This window comes from Eumetopias jubatus, unplaced genomic scaffold, assembly GCF_037043125.1.
Source record: "Eumetopias jubatus isolate StellerSeaLion01/CBP00866 unplaced genomic scaffold, mEumJub1_p1.0 scaffold_3, whole genome shotgun sequence".
Taxonomy (NCBI): Eukaryota; Metazoa; Chordata; class Mammalia; order Carnivora; family Otariidae; genus Eumetopias; species Eumetopias jubatus.
This window is the reverse complement of record NW_028274809.1, coordinates 192,137,573-192,154,990: the sequence shown is the minus strand read 5'-3', so window position 1 is coordinate 192,154,990 and position 17,418 is coordinate 192,137,573. Positions and strand designations below refer to the sequence as shown.

The following is a 17,418-nucleotide window of genomic DNA, read 5'->3' as shown; positions in this document are numbered from 1 at the left end:
TGGTGTGACCCGCTGCCGAAAGAGTAAATTTAAAAGTAAAAGGTTTCGTTTTATAATATGATTCCACTCCTCCGTGCAAGGCCAGCAGTAGATTGGTATCCCACTTACAATGTTACAATGTTTGGAAACACCTCCGTGTGAGCTGGAGAAGCCGCCTGTGGAGCGGGGCTTGCGTGTTTGGGCAGGGCAGCGTGGTACTTGCTAGGTCATTTAGAGGAGTGTGTGTGCGCGTGCCTAACATTCCCTTTCAGAACCAAACACGTGATTTCTAGAGTTCATATGCGGCCAGGAAAAGTCTATAAAAGAGTATTGGGGCGCCTGGGTGACTCAGTCGGTTAAACGTCTGCCTTCGGCTCAGATCATGATCCCAGGGTCCTGGGATCAAGTCCCACATCGGGCTCCCTGCTCAGCCGGGAAGCTGCTTCTCCCTCTCCCAGTCTCCTCCTGCCCCCCCCGCCCCCGGCCCTGCTCGTGTGCTCTCTTTCTCACTCTCTCTCTGACAAATAAAAATAATGTCTTTTTTTTTAAAGAAGAGTATTAAGGAGGGAATAGTCCTGCCTAATATTAAAACATTTTTAAAGCTATAGAAAATTTTTTGTTTTCATATATTCTTTCTTTTTTTTGGTGCAGCTTTGAGGTTGACCAGATCTACAATAAATTGCACTGAGTACATACGAGGTGTACAGCACGATAAAATTTGAACCCATCACCAGTGTCAGGATGAGCATCTCCATCCATTGCCCCCGAAAGCTTCCTCTGCCCCTTGTCATCCTTCCCTCTTTGCTGCCCTGCCCCCAAGCTTTCACCAGTCTACTTTCTGTCACTGTGAAGGTGGTAGACCTTAAACATTGTTGTGTGGATACGTTGTACAGACAGATAATGGGACACACTAGGAAGTCGGAAATAGACACAGTAAATAATGGAAATTTGTGATAAAGATGGCATTTCAAATCAATGGGGAAGAGAGGAATTATCTGGCAAAAGATGTTGACGGTTAGGTAAGCATCTGGGGGAAAAAGTAAACCCAGGAGGAGTGGCGGATCTCACAACCAGATCCGGGGCAGATCGAGCCTAATGTAAAAGAAATGGAACCACGAATTACTGAAAGAACCTTGGGGCACTTTTTATAGCCTCATACTGGGAAGGCTCTCCTAAATTTGTTTCCAAACCCAGGAGCCATTTGGTGAAAAAGATTTGAGAAATACAAAAGATGGCTAAATATAGAAATAACATTTTCTATAGGACATAAACTAACCATAAAGTTAAAGACTGTGACAATAATTGAAATTCACATCAGAGATAAAAGGCTAATTTCTTTCATGTAAAACTACTTCCTACCAATCGACAAGAAGAGCTCTACAAGTCAGTGGAGAAATGGGTGTGGTGATTACAGACTTAATATAAATGGCTCTAAACCCGCGAGAGATGTTCAGCTCCTTCAGAAGAGAGACGTACACGTTAAACGTACAGCGAGAAAGCATGTGTTAGCAGTCCTGTCGCCGACGTCCAGAAGTGCCCCCCGCCCCCCCGTGCGGTCGGGGCTCCGTCAGGTTCAGGCCGGCGCACCCTCCACGGGGGCAGCAGGTAGCCAGCCATCCGACCAGCGGTCTGGCGTCTGGATCCGTACTCAGGAGCGGCCTGGCCTGTTGTCAGAGCAGAAGAGGAGGGCGTGAGGAGGGGGCCCGGGGAGCGGCTCCTGGTACGCAGGGCGGGCCGGCCAGCAGGACGGTGGTGGTAGTTGGAGGGAGCCAGCTGCAGGCCGTGTGTGCGGGGCGCTGCGTGTCAGGAGGGGGACGCAGATCCCTGTGTCTGGAGCTGGGTGTCCTGTGTCTAACAGAGGTGGGAACACAGCGTTGTCCATTCACGCGGTCGTCTTTCCGAGATGCACACGGATCCTCGTAGCAATCTTGGGGATTGATAGGTGGGACCTCTCCATGTTGCAAAGAAAGCCCCAGGCACAGAGGCTCATGCCTTGCCCACGGCCACACAGCTGAAAAGTCACTTTGTTCACCAGATTTATTCAGTAAATGTCTGGTGGTCGCGGTTTCTGGGATGATTGCCTTTCTGGGGCCCGGGGCGGGGAAGAGCGTGGCCGCGGAGTGACGGGGCTGGCCGGGGCCTCTCACTGAGAAGGTGGGGTCTTGCCGGACTGGAGCTGCGGTGTGTCGGCCATGGAGCGGAGCCCTGGTTCCGGGGCCACAGGGGCGGGGGCTGCAGTCCCGGGCCCTTCGCAAGCTCCACGGGGTCCCATACCTGTCCTGCTTTTGTTCTTGGAGCGTTTTTTTCTGCTGAAAAGTAAAAAATGCTTCAGGGAGCCTGGTTTTATGTGCCAGTGCCCTCAGCCCCTGGGGCTGCAGGAGCGTGCCCCCAGATGACCCACGCTCAGAATGTGACGTCTGTCTCCGGGGGCTGCCTGTGCCCCTGCGTCCCCCCCCAGCCCTGCCACCTGCCCACTGTTTGCACCCGCTCTGCTGCTTTCCAAACACTTCTTAGAGAGTTCCTTGTTCATGTATTTTTGACGGGTTTTCTTGCCCTCCCCCCCCACCCCGAGGGGAAGGGATAAGAGAGGAACCCAAGTTTTTGGTTATGATGTAGACTGGATTGAGCTAGCCTGCCCTTGCCCTAGAAAAGCGGAGGCTTTTTTGTGTGTTTTGGGGTTTTGTTTTGAATTATGTAACAGAAATCGTGACATTGTTTATTCCTTTTTTCCCTCTAACCAGAAAACGGGGTCAGTCAGCCTTTGTGACTAGCTAAGTTACCAGAATGAGTTTGGGAGCTAAAACGAAAGGCCCCTCTGTGAGGCCGGCCGCGGGGGGCCCGACCTGCTGACCTGCTCCCCTCGTCTTTCTGCAGATGAACGTGTCACCTGCCTCTCTCGCCAATCTGTATGAAGAGGATTTTAAACAAGACATGGCAGCCTTGAAGGTGAAGGGCGTAGCTGAGTCTCCTCGCCGCGAGGGGGGCCTGAGCGCTGAAAGCCGGTGTGGCTGACCGACGCCTTCCACCCGTGGAAGGTCATCTCTCTTCTGCTTTCCATCAGGTTCTCCCCCCGACTGTGTACTTGAGGGTAACTGAAAATATTCCTCAGATCATTTCTTTCATCGAAGGAATCATTGCTAACGGGCACGCTTATCCGACAGCACAAGGTGGGGTTGTGTTACTTAACTGGTCATTGGGTAAATACCAGTGGGACCTTGAGAAACTGGACATGTGTTTGCGAGTTGTTGGAGTTGCCGAGTGATTTACTGTCTTCTCTGGTTCACTGTGTTATCCGACCGAGGTGCCGGACCGTTCCCTAACGCGTCTCGTTCTCCTGCGCACCCCCCCCCCCCCCCGGTCTCCCGCTGGCCGCTCCCTGCTTGGGGTGGGCCTGATTGCGTCCTTCCAGCACACCTCACTGCTGCTGGCATGGGAGCCGCTGCTTTTTGCCTGGCTTTGGCTGCCGCTGGGGTCTCCGTGCTCCTCAGCCACGCCTCCCCCTTTCCAGCCCTTTCCAGCCCTTTCTGCCCAAGTCCCACCCGTCCTCACACCCCGACCGAGCTTTCTCCCTCCCGGGGCATTTCTTCTCCGCTCGGGGCTGAAAGCGGACTTCCAGCCCAGCTCTGGTGCCTGGGCTGTGCCCACTGGCCGCCGGGCACGTACCGCCCTCGCTTGCTGTTCATGCTCTCGTATTCTTTCCCTTCTGGGATCGTAAAAACCGCTCGTTTTTGGTGAATGAGCCACTAGCATGCCCAGCCCAGACTTGGGATGTGTCTTGTAATGCTTGTTGCAAGTCAACAACAGAGTATCAAGCGTGCGAGCAGACACCATTTCTGCGGGTTACCGACTGTAAGCCCCGCTCTTTCAGGGGTCCCGCCTGTGCGCCTAGATCCCTGCGAGGGGCCCCGGGTCCCCAGGAACAGGCGCTGCCTTTCTCAGTTACCTGTACGTACACCAGAGATTGCAGCTTTCTTACTTTACCATATTTGCTATATTTAGATTTTGTCTCCAAGAGAAACTTGTTTTTAAGGGGCCCGGGTGACTGAACTAGAGTTTTCCCTGGAAAATACAGGCGTTGTCGTCCCACTGCCACGAGACATGAAATGAGACAAGCAACCCAGAGTGAGACTCTTGGGGGCAGAGGGCCAAACACGCCTTAGCAATAGATGCCCCTGGTCTGTTGCTTTATGACAGTGCTTTATTGTAAGCTTTTAATAGTGATAATGTAAATACAATGAAAATAAGTTGACAACACAGACTCCATTAATTTGGACTTTGTGACAATTCCATAAAAGCTTGGCTGTGATTTAAATTTTGAACTCTTGGGGCGCCTGAGTGGCTCAGTCATTAGGCGTCTGCCTTGGGCTCGGGTCATGATCCCAGAGTCCTGGGATCAAGTCCTGCGTCCGGCTTCCTGCTCAGCGGGGAGCCTGCTTCTCCCTCTCCCTGTGTCGCTCCCCCTGCTTCTGCTCGCGCTCTAAATAAATAATAAAAATCTTTAAAAAAAAATGAATTTTCAACTCTTTGTGTAGAATCTGTTTTTGTTCAGCAAACTGATAACATGAACACAGGTACGGAGAAATGTCTCCTCCGTGAAAGACAAGGCATTTCCAGAGTGCTGCTTATGTCCTGACTTCCTGGATGGCTGCTCGCACGGTAGCCCCCTGGCTCTTCCCCAGTGTACTCGGAGATTGCATGTGAGCTCTGAGTCGGGGTCCTCCCCTCCTCATCCAGATCTGATGGCCCAGTCCTGGGACACAGCCCCGGGGGGGCTCCTGCGCCAACACCTCCTTCCCCGCTCCTCGGTCAGGGTGCTTGAGTGTGGAGGCGTCTGGGATCTAAGCAGATTTTCTGGCTTAGACCGGGTTTCTCTATCAGCTGGTGCATAGCGTAAAGCGCAGAGCTGGATGCCCGCATGTGGTGACACTTTTCCTTCTCGCTAAAAGGAACCATCTCAACATTTGACGCAGATCTTACACTTGGGTTTTCATTTCCACCTCTGGACATTCATGATGTGCCCAGATGCGTGCTCTTACAAAACAGCAGTGCTGGTGTTCATTCTGATTTAGAGATGGAGCACAGGGGCCATGTGAAGGCCAGATGCCATATTCTGTGTTTAAATGCTAGTTACTTGTTAGCTACTATGCTTAGGTAGACGCTGATATTTAAGGTTCAGAAATGATGAATTCTTTTTAATTTTTAGTAATTGTTCATATTCTTTTTTGAACTGATTTTTTTATTAAATTTTTCTTGTTAACGTACAGTGCAGTGTTGGTTTCTGGAGTAGAATTCGGTGATTCAGAGAAATGATGACTTCTTCATTACCTTTATAAAACAGGCAACGTCTACTTTGACCTGCAGTCGAGAGGAGACAAGTACGGCAAGCTGGTCAGTGTGGTCCCCGGTCCCGTCGGAGAGCCAGGTGGGTGGACCCCAGCCTCCCACTTCGGGGTCTGGGGTCTGAAGCGCAGGCTGGGCCTCTCAGACCCAGTGATGGTGCCCGATCGTCCATCCCAGCAGTATTGTAAATGTCCCTCCTTGTTTTCAAAGAGACGGAACTTCGGAGTGTGAAGTCCCTTGGCAGGTTGTGAATGTCCTCCCGCCTGCCGGGTCCTCAGCTCTTCTCCTGGGGGAGGGCACCGTCACCCGGCCACGGGCTTCCCATGGGAGCACACAGTCGTGCTGTCGCGTTTTAACGCTCTCCGCCATCTGGCTGTCGTACTCAGTTCCATCTATAGTTTGCCGTATAGTAAGTCCCCATAGGTATTTTACCATATATTACATTCCTGGTGTATTTTAATTTATTCCTCTGCTCTATTCTGTTCCAATGATTGTTAGATTGAAGTCATTTTATGGAGAAGAAGTATATACATAGAAGTAAATGGAAAATAATTTTTAAAAAAATTTTAAATTAAAAAAAAATACTATTTAAGGGAACCAAATAAAGACAAGCAAAAACCCCAAAGACAAATTGTCCCAAGTAATTTCTGTCTTTAACCATTATCCTCTGCTGTCTAAACGATGCCATTTGTTTTTTCATTTTTTTATTTTTTCAAGATTTTATTTATTTATTGGACAGAGTGAGAGAGAGCTCGAGTAGGGGGAGGGGCAGAGGGAGAAGCAGACCCCCCGCCGAGCAGGGAGCCCGATGCGGGACTCGATCCCGGGACTCCAGGATCGTGACCCGAGCCGAAGGCAGTCGCTTAACCAACTGAGCCACCCAGGCGCCCCAGCGATGCCGTTTACATTTAATTACTAACAGTATTGTTTGACTCCTCAGAAATGGTGTTTGTTACTCTTACTCGTGAGTATGCTGCTCCCTCCTGAAAGACCAGAACCGAGCGCTGCTAGACCGCACACGTGTGGGTTTGCCTCTGTGCCCTAGGGAAGCAGAGGACATGTTTCTGAGACACATGTTCTAGCATCAGCGACGCTTTTGTGTTTTAGTAGACTTTAGGGGCGCCTCGGTGGTGCAGTCAGTTAGGCGCCTGACTCTTGGTTTCGGCTCAGGTCATGATCTCAGGGTCGTGAGATCCAGCCCCGTGTCGGACTCCATGCTCAGCAGGGAGGCTGCTTGAGTTTTTCTCTCTCTCTCTCAAATAAATAAATCTTTAAAAGAAAATAGACTTTATTTTAGGGCACTTTTAGGTTCACAGCGAAGTTGAGGGTTAGGAGCAGAGATGTCCCACATTCCCCTGACCCTACTCACACACAGCCTTCCTGTTATGAACGTCACGCGCCAGAATGGGACATCTGTCACAGCGGATGACCTGTATGGACACGTCATCACCCTGAGTCCATGGTGTATATGAGGGTTCACGCTTGGTGATGTATATTCTTGGGTTGGATAAATATGTAACGACACGTGTCACGGAGTCGCTTCACGGCCCTCAGCCCTCCCCTGTGCTGCAGCTGCTCACGCCCCTCCCTCCTCACCCCTGGCAACCCATGATCTCTTACTGTCTGCATAGTTTTGCCTTTTCTAGAATGCCATAAAGTTAGAATCGTACACTCGGTGGCCTTTTTCAGACTGGCTTTTTTCACTGAATACACATTTAAGTGAAAGTGTGCATTTAAGCCACCAGGTCCCATGGGGACCCAGGCAAGGGCAGAGCCCCTCGGGGACCGTGGATTTAGCCACCTTCCGTGTCTCTTTATGGCTTGATAGCTCGTTTCCTTTTAGTGCTGAGTAATAGTCCCCTGTCCGATGCAGCGCAGTTGGTGTATCCACTCACCTGTCAGGACACCATGGCCGCACCAAGTTTTGGAGCAGAGAGAGCCCAGTACCGGCTCATACAACCGGGTACCGTCCCCTAACCCCCCTCTTCTGGGTTCTCTTGCTCCTCCAGTGTCATTGGTACTCTGTGTAGTTGTCTTTCTGGGGGAGAAGGTGCCCTGAAACTCACCTGCTGGCATACCTAGCTTTCTCAGGAGGAGAATAAGGAAGGCAGACAGCTCAGCTCAGTGCGTCCCTAGGAAGAAGCATCAGCGTTCGCGGTGCGAAATCTCGGCTCTTCTGCTTGCTGAAACTGGCCTCGCCGTGACTTAGATAAAGGTGTTGGGTGGTCCTTCCGGCCGTCACGGGGGGAGAAGAGTAGCGTGAGGTCACGCGCTGGAAGGGGCAGCCAGCCTCTTGGGGACGTCATGGCCGTGCTGTGTGGGTCTGCCTTTGTAGATTCTTGCCCCTGATCGATCATTTGCTGTTGGCAGTTGATTCCGACAAGCGGCATGCCAGCGACTTTGCCCTGTGGAAGGTGGCCAAACCCCAGGAGGTATTTTGGGCCTCTCCTTGGGGAAAGGGAAGACCGGGCTGGCACATCGAATGTTCCACCATCTCAAGGTAAGGTTTTGTGTTCTGTGCAAGCTCACGCAGTGCCCCACTTGGCCAGCAGAGGGGGTGGGTGTGCCAGCCGCCCGGCGGTGGGGCTGGGAGAGGAGGCGCCAGGCTCCCTAGGGAAACCAGACCCTGACCAAGCCGCTTACCTTTCCAGCATCAACTGCCTGTCCTTTTTATTTTTATTTATTTATTTTTGAAGATTTTATTTATTTATTTGGTAGAGAGAGAGGAGCAGGGGGAAGGGGCAGAGGGAGAGGGAGAAGCAGGCTCCCCTCTGAGCAGGGACCCCAACGTGGGGCTCGATCCCAGGACCCCGGGATCACGACCTGAGCCGCAGGCAGACGCTGAACAACTGAGCCCCGCAGGCGCCCCCTCCCCTGCGCCCCCTCCCTGTCCTTTTTAGCAGAAAGGCCTGCTTCGCAGTTCGGTTCTTGATTGTCACGCACAGGACAGTTCCGCTGTGCTTCTGTCTTTCCTCGGTGGTGGGTGTAGGGAAAGGCCCCTCAGGGACAGGACCACCTTCCTCTTTTTATTTTATATTAAGGTTTTAATTTTACTTCCAGGGTAGTTAACATAAAGTGTTATAGGGGCGCCTGGGGGACTCAGTCGTTAAGCGTCTGCCTTCGGCTCAGGTCCTGATCCCGGGTCCTGGGATCGAGCCCCGCATCGGGCTCCCTGCTCCGCGGGAAGCCTGCCCCCTCTCCCTCTGCCGCCCCCCCTGCTTGTGTGCTCTGTCAGATACATAAATAAAATCGTAAAAAAAAAATAGTGTTATGTTAGTTTCAGGTGTGCAGTGTAGTGAGCCAGCGGTTCTGTCCATTACCCGGTGCCCATCGTGATGGTGTGCTCTTAATGCCCATGCCTGTGCCCCTGCCCCCACTCTCCGCCCCTCGAGGGGTCGTCAGTGTGTTTTCTGTACTTAGGTATTTGTCTTTCTCTGACTTACTTTGCTCACCATTATGCTCTCTAGATCCATCCATGTTGTTGGAAATGGCAAGATTATGGCCGAGTACTATTCCATTTTACATATACTACATCTTTATTCATCTGTCAGTGGACACTTGGGCTGCTTCCATAGTTTGGCTCTTGTAAGTAATGCTGCAAGAAATATCAGGGTGCACGTATCCCTTTGAATCAGTATTTTTGTATCCTTTGGGTAAATACCCAAAAGTGCAATTGCTGGATCGTAGGGTAGTTCTATTTTTAACTTTCTGAGGAACCTCCACACTGTTTTCCAGAGTGGTTGCACCAGCTCGCATTCCCACCAGCAGGGCACGAGGTTCCCCTTTCTCCGCATCCCCGCCAACACTGTTTCTCATGGTTTTGATTATAGCCATCTGACAGGTGCGACTTGATTTTGATTGGCTTCTCCCTGATGATGAGTGATGTTGAGCATCCTTTCGTGTCTATCGGCCATCTCTGTGTCTTCTTTGGAGAAATGTCTGTTCATGTCTTCTGCCCATTTTTTAATTGGATTATTTGGTTTTGGGGTATTGAGTTGTATCAGTTCTTTATATATTTTGGATACTAACCATTTGTTGGGTATGTCATTTGCAAATATCTTCTTCCATTCTGTAGGTTGTCTGTTAGCTTTGTTGATTGTTTCCTTCACTGTGCAGAAACTTTTTATTTTGATGAAGTCCCAATAGTTTATTTTTGCTTTTGTTTCTCTTGCCTCAGGAGACAGATCTAGAAAGATGTTGCTATGGACAACGTCAGAGAAGTTACTGCCTGTGCTCTCTTCTAGGATTTTGATAGATTCCTGTCTCACATTTAGGTCTTTCATCCATTTTGAGTTTATTTTTGTGTGTGGTGTAAGAAGGTGGTCTGGTTTCCTTCTTTTGCATGTGGCTTGTCCAGTTTTCCCAACACCATTTGTTGAAGAGACTGTCATTTTCCCATTGGATATTCTTTCCTGCTTTGTCAAAGGTTGACCATGTAACTGTGGGCTTATTTCTGGGTTTTCCGTTCTGTTCTGTTGATCTATGGTATCTACTTATGCCAGTACCGTACTGTTTGATGACTACAAGCAATATAACTTGAGTAATATAATTTGAAGTCTGGAATTGTGATCCCTCCAGTTTTGTTTTTCTTGTTCAAGATTACTTTGGTTATTTGGGTCCTTTTGTGGTTCCATACAAATTTTAGGATTCTTTCTTCTTTATTGTTATTGTTTATTCCGTGAAAAATGCTGTTGGTATTTTGATAGGGATTGCATTAAGTGTGTAGACTGCTTTGGGTAGTGTGGACGCTTTAACAATATTTGTTCTTCAGTCCATGAGCATTGAATGTCTTCCATTTCTTTGTGTCATCTTAAATTTCTTTCATCAGTGTTTTACAGTTTTCAGAGTACAGGTCTTTCACCTCTTTGGCTAGATTTATTCCTAAGTATCTTATTTTTGGTGCAGTTGTAAATGGGATTATTTTCTTAATTTCTCTTTCTGCTCTTTCATTATTAGTGAATAGAAATGCAACAGATTTCTGTACATTGATTTTATATCCTGTGACCTCACTGAGTTCATTTATCAGTTTTGACAGTTTTTTTGTGGACTCTCTAGGGTTTTCTATATATAATATCGTGTCATCTGCAAATAGAGATTTGCTCCTTCCCTACCAATTTGGAAGCCTGTTATTTCTTTATGTTGCCTGACTGCTGAGGCTGGGGCTTCCAGTACTGTGTTGAGTGAAAGTGATGAGTAGACATCCCTGTCTTGTTCCTGACCGTACAGGGAGAGCTCTCAGTTTTCCCCTACTGAGTATGGTGTTAGCTGTGGGTTTTTCATATGTGGTCTTTATTATGTTGAGGTATGTTTCCTTTAGACCTGCTTTGTTGAGGGTTTTTTATCGTGAATGGGTGTTACACTTTGTCAAAAGCTTTTTCTGCACCTATTGAAATGGTTGTATGGTTTTTACCCCTTCTCTTGTTGATGCGATGTATCATGTTGATTGTTTTGTGAATATTTAAACCACCCTAGCAACCCAGGAATAGATCTCACTTGGTTGTGGTGAATGATTTTTTAAAATATTTTGTTGGATTCAGTTTTTTTTTTTTTCATTTGCGAGAGAGACAGAGAGAGAACGAGCAGAGGGAGAGGGAGAAGCAGACTCCCCGCTGAGCAAGAAGCCCGATGCGGGACTCGATCCCAGGACCCTGGGATCATGACCTGAGCTGAAGGCAGACGCTTAACCATCTGAGCCACCCAGGCGCCCCATGTTGGATTCAGTTTACTAGTGTTTTGTTGAGGACTTTTGCATCTATATGCCTGAGAGATACTGGTCTGTAGTTCTCTTTTTTAGTGGTGTCTTTGTCTGCGTTTGGTATCGGGGTGATGCTGGCCTCACAGAATGAGTTTGGAGTTCCTCTTCTATTTATTGGACTAGTTTGAGAAGAATACATATGAACTATTCTCTGAATGTTTGGTAGAGTTCACCTGTGAAGCCATCTGGTCCTGGACTTTTGTTTTCTGGGAGTTTTTTTTATTACTTGTTTTGTGGTTATTTTTATAGTTCTTCTCTGATCCTTCTCTTTCTTTCTTTCAAGGTTTGCTGGCTTTCTTTAGTGATATACTTGAATTTCTTTCTTTATTTTTTGCATATCTATTCCTGGTTTTTGATTTGTGGTTACGATTAGGTTTCTGTGTAACATCTTCTGCACATAGCAGTCAGTATTAAGTTGCTGATCCCTTAAGCTTGAACGCATTTTCTGCTCCTTGCCATGTTTTACCTATACGGTATCATACTTTACTTCCTTTTATTTTGTGACTCCCTTGACTGATTTTTTACAGATATATTTGTTTTTACTGCTTTTGTGTTTCCTCCTTTTCATACTTAGTTATGGTCTTTCCTTTCCACTAAGAGAGTCTCCTTTAATATTTCTTTTCTTTTTTAAAAAAATATTTTCTAAATTTGTATGTCAGAGAGAGAGAGCACAAGCAGTGGGAGTGGCAGGGGGAGAGGGAGAAGCAGGCTCTCCGAAGAGCAGGGAGCCCGATGTGGGACTCAGTCCCAGGGACCCTAGGATCATGACCTGAGCCGAAGGCAGACACCCAACTGACTGAGCCACCCAGGCATCACCCCTTTAATATTTCTTACAGGGCTCATTTAGTGGTCATGAACTCCTTTAGTTTTCGTTTGTCCGAGAAACTCTTTATCTCTTCTTATTCTGAATGACAGCCCTTCTGGATAGAGTATTCTTGCCTGCAGGGTTTTTTTTTTTTTTTTTTATCTTTCAACACTATTTTTTTTTTTTTTTTTGACAGAGAAAGCACGAATAGGGGAAGTGGCAGGGGGAGAGGGAGAAACAGGCTCCCCAGTGAGCAGGGAGCCTGATGTGGGACTCAATCCCAGCACCCAGGGATCATGACCTGAGCCAAGGGCAGACGCTTCACAGACTGAGCCACCCAGGCATCCCTCTTTCAGCACTTTGAATATATCATGCCATTCTCTGGCCTGCAAAGTTTCTGCTGAAAAATTCACTGATAGTCTTATGGGGTTTCCCTTGTGTGTAACTGTCTTCTTTTCTCTTGCTGCTTTTATTTATTTTAGGGAGAGAGTGTGTAAGTGGGGGGAGGGGCAGAGGGAGAGAATCTTCAAGCAGACTCCACACTGAGTGCAGAGCCTGGTGTGGGGCCTGATCCCTGACTCTGAGATCATGACCTGAGCTACCCAGGCGCCTCCCCAGTTTTTTTCTTTATCACTGTATTTTGCCGTTTTATTTACTGTGTGTCTTGGTGTGGACCTCCTTGTGTTGATTCTCTTGGGGGAATCTCTGTGCCTCCTACATCTGGATATCTGTTTCCTTCCCTAGATTCAGGAGGTTTTCAGCTATTATTTCTTCAAATAAATTTTCTTCCCCCTTTTCTCTCTCTCATTCTGGGATCCCTATAACATGCATGTTGTTATGCTTGATGCAGTCCCTGAATTCCCAAAGTCTATTCTCATTTTGCATAATTTTTTTCTCTCACCAGCTCAGCTTAATTACTTTCCATTACTCCGTTTTCCAGGTCATTAGTTAGCTCTTCTGCTTCCTCTAGCCTGCTATATATTCCATCCAGCATATTTTTAATTTCATTTATTGTGTTCTTCATCACTCGTTCTTTTTTATCTCTCTGTTAACAGTCTCACTGATATCCTCCACTCTTTTCTCAAGCCCAGTGAGTATCTTTATGATCATTACTTTAAATTCTCTTTCAGGTAGAGTACTTATGTCTGTTTCCTTTGGTTTTGTCCTGTTCTTTCATTTGGGACCTACTCCTCTGACTCCTCTTTTGTCTAACTCCCTATTTCTGTGTGTTAGGGAAGTCAGCTATATCTCTTGCTCTTGAAGGTAGTGGGCAGGTGCAGACTTCTAACAAGGGGCACTGGCCCATTTCCACAGGGGATGCGCAGCTGCTGTGGAGACTAGGTGGCTGGGGCTGCTCCACAGGGTGTGTGGGTCTGGGGTGCAGTTTAACCAGCCACCCCCACCAGGATCGAGGCCCCACAAAATGCATGCGTTGGGAGATGTGGTGTTGGTGAGCTTTATGCCAGTCTTCTGGGAGAGGGGACCTGCAGCTCTGGGGCTGAGACGGCACGGGCAGGGCGCTTGGTGTAAGAAACTGAGATAATGAGCCTCAGTGTGGCACTGGTTCGCACAGGTGGCTGTGTGTTTGTGCTGAGGAGCAGGGGAGGGAAAGGGTGCCTTCTAGGCCCTGGAGGTTTCTGGAGGGATCTCCTTGCGATCCCTGCCTCTCCAGGGCTATTTGTCAGGTGTCTCTTTAAGGGTGGGAACTCAGCTTCCTAACACCCTCTTGGCTCTCCCAGAGCCTAGCCGCTGATTTTTAAAATTCCCGCTTTTGGGGCATCTGGGTGGCTTAGTCGGTTGGGCGTCTGCCTTCGGCTGGGGTCATGATCCCAGGGTCCTGGGATCGAGTCCTGCGTCGGGCCCCCCGCTCAGTGGGGAGTCTGCTTCCCCTCTGCCTCTGCCTGCCACTCTGCCTACTTGTGCTCTATCTCTCTGTCAAATAAAATCTTAAAAAAAAAAAATCCCTGCTTTTGGGTTTTGAAGATTTATTTATTTATTTTAGAGAGAGTGTGCAGTGGAGAAGGGCAGAGGGAGAGGGAGAGAGGGTTCCAAATAGACTCTGCAGCGAAGGTGGAACCTGACCCAGGCTCGATCCCACGACCCTGAAATCATGACCCAAGCTGGAACCAAGAGTCACATGCCCAAACGACTGCACCACCCAGGCGCCCCTACAATTCCAGGCTTTTAAGTCCTGCTGGTTGTAAGAACTCATGAAATTCTGCCCCTCTCGCTTTCAAAGCCAAATGATACAGGGGTTCATCTTCCTCATGTGGGCTCCCCGGCATGACAGTCTGTTTCTTGCCCTCTCCCCGCCCCCGTGGGCTCCCTCCAGACAGCCAGGCCCTTTTAGCTCCTGACGCTGTCTTTGCCCTTCCTACCCTATTTGATGTGGTCTGTTCTCTCCCTTTAGCTGTGGAGTTTGTTCTGTGAGTCTTTGGGTCGTTCTGTGGATTATTTACACGGATGTGAGTATTTTCTAGTTGTATCTGTGGGACGAGGCTAGCTTAGGGTCTTCCTCCTCTGCCATCTTCTCAGTCTCTCCCCGAACCACCTTCCTCTTACTTGCTGCTCCCCCAGAGATGGTTGTGGATCAGACCCATCAAGCACCACCCAGCTTCCACTTTGCTGGCTCCTCAGTCTTCGGTCTGCCCACCTTCCAGCTCTTCTTCTGGAGCAGCAGCATGCACTGGAGATCCTCCTCTGTAGACTGTTCCTCTGGTACTTCCCATGGTTCTCTTGGTGGCCAGATGCGCCACTTCTTGTGTGTGCATGTGGTGGGTGTACAGGAGATTGCAGACTGCATGTGCTCTTCTGAACAGGCACGCCTCATGTTACTGTGCTTCGTAGATACGGTGTTTTTGCCGATTGAAGGTCCGTGGCAACCCCGTGTAGAGCAAGTCAGTTGGCATCGGTAGCATTTGCTCACTTTGTGTCTCTGTGTCGTGTTTGTGTAATTCTCACAGTATTTCAAGCTTTCTTATTATATTTGGTATGGTGATATGTGATCGTAGTATTGGATGTTACCACTGTGATTATTTGGGGGAACGTGAACCATGCCATGTTCGTGTGCCCCAGTGTGAGATGATGAACTTAGTCAACAAATGTGTGTGTGTTCTGACTGCACCAGAACTGGCTGTTTCCGCCTTGTTCTCCCTCTCCTTGGGCCTCCCGATTCCCTGAGACACAACAGTGTTGAAATTAGGCCAATTAATAACCCTCCAATGGCCTCTAAGTGTTCAAGTGAGGAATTCACATGTCTCTCACTTTCAATCAAAAGCTAGAAGTGGGGGCGCCTGGGTGGCTCAGTCGTTAAGTGTCTGCCTTCGGCTCAGGTCATGATCCCAGGGTCCTGAGATCGAGACCCGCATCGGGCTCCCTGCTCAGCGGGAAGCCTGCTTCTCCCTCTCTCACTCCCCCTGCTTGTGTTCCCTCTCTCGCTGTCTCTGTCTCTGTCAAATAAATAATAAAATCTTTAAAAACAAACAAACAAAAGCTAGAGGTGATTAAGCTCAGTGGGGAAGGCAGGTCGAAAGCCAAGACAGGCTGAAAGCTAGGCCTCTTGTGCCAAACAGTCAGCCAGATTGTGAATGTAGAGGAAACGTTCTCAAAGGAAATGAAAAGTGCCACACAAACGATAAGAAAGTGAAACAGCTTTACTACTTACATGGACAAAGTTTTAGTCATCTGTATAGAAGATCAAACCAGCCACAACATTCCCTTAAGCCAAACCTAATCCAGAGCAGGGCCCTGACTTTCTTCAGTTCTGTGAGGGCTGAGGGAGGTGAGGAAGCTGCAGAAGGAAAGTCTGAAGTTCGCAGAGGCTGGTTTATGTGCTTTAAGGGAAAGAAGTCTTTTCTATAAAAGTGCCAGGGCTGATGGAAAAGCTGTAATAAGTTCTCTGGAAGATCTCGCTAGGACAGTGAATGAGGGTGGCTATGCTAAACAACAGATTTTCAGTGTAGACAGAAGTCCCTTCTTTTGGAAGAAGATGCCATCTTGGTCTTCAATGGCTGGAAAGAAGTCAGTGCCTGGCTTTATAGCTTCAAAGGGCAGGGTAACTCCCTTGTTAGGAGCTAATGCAGCCAGCTGGTGACTTTAAGTTGAAGCCGATGCTCATTCACCATTCCAAAAATCCTAGGGCCCTTAAGAATTATGCTAAATCTACTCTCTGCTCTGTAAGTGGAACAATAAAGCCTGGATGACAGCACATCTCTTTACAACATGGTTTACTGAATATTGTAAGCCTACTGTGAGACCTACTGCTCAGAGAAGAAGATTCCTTTCAAAACCCTACTGCTCATTGACAATGTACCCGCCACCCAAGAACTCTGATGGAGATGGCCGAGGTTAATGTGCTCATGCCTGCTCACACAGCATGCATTCTGCAGCCCACGGAACAAGGAGTATTTAAATAGTACATTTTGTAAGGCTATAGCCACCATAGAAAGTGATTCCTCTGATGGATCTGGGGAAGTAAACTAAAAATCTTCTGGAAAGGATCTGCCAATGTAGATGCCACTGAGAACATTTGGGATTGATGGGAAGAGGTCAAGTGTCAACATGAGCAGAAGTTTGGAAGACACTGATCCAGCCCCCTTGGATGACTTTGAGGGGTTCGAGACTTCAGTGGAGGAAGTCACTGCGGACGTGGTGGAAATGGCAGAAGAACCAGAATCAGAAGTGGGGCCTCAGGATGGGACTGAATCACTGCGATCTCATGAGAAAACTTGAACTGTTGAGGAGTAGCCTCTTACAGATGAACAAAGAACAGAGTTTCTTGAGATGGAATGTTCTCCTGGTGAAGATACTGTGAAGATTGTTGAAATGGCAACAAAGGATTTAGAATATGACATAAACTGAGTTGATTAAGCAGTGGCAGGGTTTGAGAGGATGGACTCGTTTTGGAAGTAGTTCTGTGGGTACAATGCTATCAAACAGCATCTCATGAAACATCGTTCATGAAAGGAAGAGTCCACTGATGTGGCAAACTTTATTGCTGTCTTACTGTGAAGAGCTTGCCACAACCACAGCCGCCACCACCCTGACGGGTCAGCAGCCGCCCCCATCAGGCAAGACCCGCCACCAGCAAAGACTACAGTTCGCTGAAAGCTCACAAGATGGTTAGCATTTTCAAGCAGTAAAGTATCTTCTCACTGGCGTATGGACATTGTTTTTAGACAATGCTGCTGCATACTTAATGGACTACAGGGTAGTGTAAACATCACTGCTGTATGCACTGGGAACCCAGAAAGTTCATTTGACTCGCTTAATTGTGATACCTGCATTATTGCAGTGGTGTAGAACTGAGCCCGCGGGATCTCGGAGGCAGGCCTGTAAGGTCTTTTCTCACTCAGCGCTGGTCCTGAGAACCGCCTGTAAGGGTTCTCCCGCTGTTGTGCCTCAGCGTCGTGGTGCTGTGCTGGGTGGGCGGACCGTCATGCAGTTAGCTAGGATCCTACAGATGAGCATGTAGTTCCCGGTGTTTTGCTCTTACAAATACCTGCAGTGAATAACCTTGTACATTTATTTTCCGTCTGGG

At 48.3% G+C, this 17,418-nt stretch overlaps 1 protein-coding gene across 1 annotated transcript in view; it reads left to right on the top strand.

The window, feature by feature from the left end:
* The window catches only part of CARS2 (cysteinyl-tRNA synthetase 2, mitochondrial), a 44,143-nt gene that overhangs the window by 8,678 nt on the left and 18,047 nt on the right, over window positions 1-17,418 (top strand). The window contains 4 exon segments of the mRNA XM_028087361.2: window positions 2,854-2,925; window positions 3,041-3,146; window positions 5,318-5,401; window positions 7,690-7,819. Of these exon segments, the coding sequence (XP_027943162.2) occupies window positions 2,854-2,925; window positions 3,041-3,146; window positions 5,318-5,401; window positions 7,690-7,819 (392 nt within the window).